General features: G+C 46.5%; 1 protein-coding gene across 1 annotated transcript; it reads left to right on the top strand.

Moving 5' to 3' along the window:
• The first annotated feature begins 1,999 nt into the window (after positions 1 to 1,999).
• LOC115637925 (olfactory receptor 12-like) lies at positions 2,000 to 2,932 on the top strand. Its single transcript, XM_030539513.1, has one exon. It carries the CDS (start codon positions 2,060 to 2,062, stop codon positions 2,930 to 2,932), a length of 873 nt encoding a protein of 290 aa, XP_030395373.1. The 5' UTR covers positions 2,000 to 2,059.
• Positions 2,933 to 5,908: the final 2,976 nt, after the last annotated feature.

The raw sequence follows: 5,908 nt of genomic DNA, 5'->3' as shown, positions 1-5,908 counted from the left end.
GCAGTTATGTTTTGGGGGTGTAAATTGCAATTGAACGTATTGGGCAATTCGCGGACAAGCCATGGATGTTCAATGTACCTCACAAAGGTTCCCGTCAGTATAGTGGGGATAAGGGACTTGGACAGAGAAGCAAGAGGGAGGAAAAGAGGGAAAAGGTGGCTGCTTGCTGCTGGGAGAGTCTCTTGGGGGTCAGGCCTCTCTAAAGAGCCCTAAATACCAATGATCTCTCCCCACGAGCGAGCTGAGACAGCTGGATGGTGCAGAACAGCGGCAGTCGCAGAAGGTTGGTGGAGACCTGTGAAACAGAGCAACTGCTTGTCCGAGGCAGTGGATGGCTCAGAGGCCATGGACATCAGTGATGCTACAGCCCCAGCATCTTTGAGGGGACACAGGGCAACAAAGCTAAGCAGCTTGGACTGAAGCCATGGAGAAAACAGCATCCAGCTCAAGGGACACTAGTGCAGGTCTCCCTTCACAGCAAGAAAAACTGAAGTCACTTCAGGTGGGTTAGGTAGTACAGCAGCCCATGGAGCGCTGGCCAGCTAGAATCCTTGGACTTCTCCAACCCAGGGCAATTAATGGTGATGGGCCAGCTGAGGAAGAGGGAATTGGCCAGAACTCATCAGCCACTTGCACCAGCTGTAGGTTGGACTGAGGTTACTTGTAAGATACCCTGGGGGAATCTCACATAATAGGACTTCCTAATGTATTAATAGCTAGTTTTCTCAAATTCATTCACATCTCCCTCCCATCTACACACTCCAAATAAAGTTCGTTTGGTAGTATCGCCTGGACTCAGTGTTTTCCAGTGGGGAAGAATTGCCCTTCAAGGGTTCCCATGGTGATGTATGTATTTTCCCAGGTTTCTGGGTCAAAGCTGGAGCCAGTGCATGTGAAGTCTTTAAGAAAACCCATAGAAAAATTGAGCCTTGTCCTTTTGGCTTCTGACAAACCTGGCAGAGGGGGTCACATGGCAAATGGTTTAATTGGTTTTGCTTGGCAGGTTTAAGTCAAAATATGGAACATTTCAAAATGAAAAAATGTATATTTAAAAAAAATGTGTTGTGGGTTGTTTAAGCTGTTATTTTCCAACCAGCTCTGCCCCACACACAAACATTAGAAAATTAGGAAATACTTCGTAAAGGGTCCAGCCACATCTTGAGAGAATTATCTGGACATCTCTAGTTTGTTGACCTAGATTCCAGTGACCAGAGCCCAACTGCCATCTCTCTGATGGAGGAGATTCAAATCTAGGGTGATGAACCATGACTACATGTACTTACAAGGTTATTTATGGAACAGCTGAATATTAACAATCCATTGTTATCAAGGAGGCTACACTGGTAGGAAGGTAATACCCAACGTGAGTAAGACTCAGACACTTGACACATAATGCAGCTAAAAGCTGAGTTAAAAGAAAACAACAAGTCCTTACATTCTTACTCAGATTTTGCTCTGTCTGTACTCAAGCAAAACTCCCACTGAGTGTCCCAGAGGAAGGATATTGCGTACAGATGTTAAAGTGTCAACTAGAACCACTGCAGTCTCTCAGGAGCAGAAATGTTGATAACATATATCATGTCTATCTATCTATCTATCTATACACAGTGATTTGCAGATGGAAAGGAATAGATTCATCTGTGTAAAAAAGCCTGTTTTTACAATCCTTTTTATAAATGAATAGTATTGCACATGGGGGATTTTGCCCATGTCTTCCTCAGCCAAGAAGAATCTTCAACCAGGGGAAGGTTGATTAATTTGGGATTCAAAGTAAAATCTTCAAAAAAAAAAAAAAGAAAGAAAGAAAAAAACCTGAGGTCAAATTTTTAAAGGTATTTAGGCACCTAGTGGGATCTTCCAAAGCATCTAGGTGACTAATCTCCATTGATTTCAAGAGATATTAGGAGAAACTTCAACATATCTTTTATATTTGACTCTTTTTTAACTTTTCTCTTGTTCTATTTTTCTAAAGGAAATGTCAGCTACTGAGCCAGTAAGAGCAGGGAACCACACAGCAGAGACAGAATTCATCCTGTTGGGGTTTGGAAGAGGTCTGTGGATGGAAATGTTCCCCTTTGTGATGTTCCTGGTGATTTACATAATAACCATGGTGGGAAACACCATCCTGGTCCTCATCATTGGAACTGATTCTCAGCTTCACACCCCCATGTACTTTTTCCTCATGAACTTGTCGCTCTTAGATCTTGGCAACTCCTCATCCATTGCCCCCAGAGCCATGGTGAGCTTCCTATCAGGGAGCAAAGCCATTTCCTACAATGGATGTGCCACCCAATTCTTCTTTGTCACTTTTTTCCTCACCACCGAAGGGTTCCTCCTGGCAGCCATGGTGTACAATCGATACTCTGCCATCCGCAACCCGCTCCGGTATCCCATCACCATGTCCAAGTGGGTTTGTATTTGGCTGGTGGTGGGATCATATATCTGTGGCTGTGCGAACTCCATGGTGCAAACAGGCTTCACTTTTATGCTACTCTTTTGTGGGTCTAATGAGATGGATCATTTCTTCTGCGATGGCCCTCCCCTGATTAGTCTATCCTGCAGTGACACGTTCGTCAATAACTTTGTGATGTTTACCGTATGCGGCCTCATTATAGTGAGCACTGCACTGATTACGCTTGTCTCCTATGTCTATATCATCTCCACCATCCTCAGGATTCATTCTGCTGAGGGCAGACACAGAGCCTTCTCCACCTGCACCTCCCACCTGGTGGCTGTGACTTTATTTTATGTGTCCACTGCTTTGATGTATGCCCAGCCCACTAGGCTAGCTTTTCTGTACCCAAGGAAAATGGTGTCCGTCTTTTATACCCTTTTTGCTCCCATGTTGAATCCTTTCATCTACAGCCTCAGAAACAAGGATGTGAAAGATGCTTTGAGAAGGACTATGAGCAAGAAATGTTTGAAAAAATGAACATTATCTTTGAACATACAGATGAAACCAATTGGGTCAAACTATTTTGCAATACAACAACAAATTTTGAGCAAATGTTAATTTTTTATTGGGATTAGTTTGGGAGCAAGTATAAAAAAATCTTTCTATTTATCTATTTATTTCTCTTTCTGCTTCCCACTCCACTTATCTGACTAGTTGACCTGTGGAACTCATTGCTACTGGATATTATTTAGATAAAATCATTTCGATATATTTTCAGAATTTTAAAATGGCTTTGATATGTATAGGGCTTCATGCTTTGGGATGTCAGTCAGCTACTGCCTATCTGAGTTAGGAATAAATTTTCTCCATGATTTATCATTCAATTCACCTGTCTTTGAAACAGCTGATACTGGCCATCATAGGAGACAGGATTCTTTAGCATAGCAATTCCTTTGTTTCTATAATGTTCCAGTACACTGAACATACAATATATTCAAGAAAATAAAGTATCTCTGTATATATGTGCATGTTTACATATACTTATAATAGGAATGACCTCCATCCAAATTGTTAGGTAATGTAAATTTCCTTAGCTAATCTGATCTCTGTGTATCTACACCAGCTCAAGATCTGGCTCTTTAGTGATCACTGATGCCTAGGTAGAGTAGCTGTTTGGTAATGATGACCAATGTGTGAACTGGCAAGGAAACTGATAGATCCCATGTTAACCTGGATCACCCATGTATAGTACTCCTATGTCATGTCATGGAGTCATAGAATATCACGGTTGGAAGGGACCTCAGGAGATCATCTAGTTCAACTCCCTGCTCAAAGCAGGACCAATTCCCAACTAAATCATCTCAGCCAGGGCTTTGTCAAGCCTGACCTTAAAAACCTCTAAGGAAGAAGATTCCACCACCTCTCTAGGTAACCCATTCCAGTGCTTCACCACCCTCCTAGTGACAAAGTTTTTCCTAATATCCAACCTAAACCTCCCTGTAGCATGGCAGACCCCGACCCCGACCCCAACCCCTGCCCCTTCCCCTACCCCTGCCCCTGCTCCTGCCTTGAAGGGTTAAATAACAGCCCTGGGAAGGGGCTGTGGCTGGAAAAAGCAGCTTTTAGGCTAAGCTGGTTGGGGAAGTGACTGCAGCTGGGGCCACGCCCCAAACTGAGCAACAGGGCCTTATAAGAAAGGCATAGAAACCAGTGATGAGAGGAGCCTTCTGCTGGTGGAGGGAGAAGGGCCTGGCTGCATGGAGCTAGACACAGGATACAAAAGTGAAGCAAGGCTGGGGAAAGGCTGAGGAGCCAGGGAGCTCCAGCCTGGAAAGCCCCAGGCTGTGGCCTAGTATTGGGCTGAAAGGTACTGAGGATTGCAGAGGGCAGCCCAGGGGTAGGCCACGGCAGCAGGTCCAAACCCAACTTTGACAGTGTTGAGTAGGCTGATACTGCAGTCTGCCCAGGGTGTGGGACTAGACAATGACTGGCAGTAGCCTGATACTGAGGCAAGGTGGGGATAGTAAGTGGGGGTTCCCCTGGGGAGGGGAGACCGTAAGACTGAGAGGTTAGTGCCAGGGGGCAGCACCCCAGGTGAAAGGACACTAGGGTCCAGGGAAGGACGGGGGGCCAGAGTACAGGCAGATCATCGCCTGTAGAGGGTGCTCTGGAGCTGGAATGAGCTAATTCCTGGAAGTAACCAGCAGGAGGTGCCCCAGGGATGAGTCTGCTTGTTTACACTCCCCCACTGCAACTTGAGACCATTACTCCTTGATCTGTCATCAGGTACCACTGAGAACAGCCTAGATCCATCCTCTTTGGAATCCTCTTTCAGATAGTCGAAAGCAGCTATCAAATCCCCCTTCATTCTTCTCTTCTGCAGACTAAATAATACCAGATCCCTCAGCCTATCCTTTTAGATCATGTGTTCCAGCCCCCTAATCATTTTTGTTGTCCTCTGCTGGACTCTTTCCAACATTTCCACATACTTCTTGTAGATTGGGGCCCCAAACTGGACACAGTACTCCAGATGAGGCCTCACCAATGTTGAATAGAGGGAAATGATCATATCCCTCAATCTGCTGACAATGCCCCCACTTACACAGTCCAAAATGCTGTTAGCCTGCTTGGCAACAAGGGCACACTGTTGACTCATATCCAGCTTCTCGTCTACTGTAACCCCTAGATCCTTTTCTACAGAACTGCTTCCTAAACATTCAGTCCCTAGTCTGCAACAATGAATGGGATTCTTCCGTCCTAAGTGCAGGACTCTGCACTTATCCTTGTTGAACCTCATCAGGTTTCTTTTGGCCCAATCTTCTAATTTGTCTGGGTCCCCTGTATCCTATCCCTACCCTACCACTCCTCCCAATTTAGTGTCATCTGCGAACTTGCTGAGGGTGCAGTCCATGCCATTCTCTAGATCATTAATGAAGATATTGAACAAAACCGGCCCCAGGACTGACTCTTGGGGCACTCCGCTTGAAACCGGCTGCCAACTAGACATGGAGCCATTGATCACTGCCCATTGAGCCCTATGACCAACATAAGAATAGCCATTCCAGGTCAGACCAAAGGTCCATCTACCCCATGATGCTGTCTACTTACAGTAGCCAATACCGGTTTCCCCAGGGGGAATGAACCTAACAGGCAGTGCTCAAGTGATCTCTCTCTTGCCATCCATCGAGGGCCTCCCAGAAGGGGGGGGGGGAAGTGGGGCAATTTGCCCCAGGCACCGGGTTCAGCAGGGGCCCCCACGAGAATGGCTGAGGCTCCCTCCCCGACCCCACCTCTACCCTTCTCCCGGAGCCTCAGCCCATCCAGCAGCATCCTGGAACAGCTGCAGCGGGGCCCCTGAGCTTGACCCCACTCAGAGCCATGTGGTAAGGGTGCGGGGCTGCGAGCTCCAGGCTGAGTGGCTCCTCCACTTAATATGTGGCTCTGAGCGGGAAGGGGCTCAGGCCCCGCCGGAGCCACGCTGTAGCTGTCAAGGGATGGTCCTGGATGCGCTGA

The sequence above is a fragment of the Gopherus evgoodei genome, chromosome 21 (assembly GCF_007399415.2).
Source record: "Gopherus evgoodei ecotype Sinaloan lineage chromosome 21, rGopEvg1_v1.p, whole genome shotgun sequence".
Taxonomy (NCBI): Eukaryota; Metazoa; Chordata; order Testudines; family Testudinidae; genus Gopherus; species Gopherus evgoodei.
This window is presented reverse-complemented; position numbering and strand designations above follow the sequence as displayed.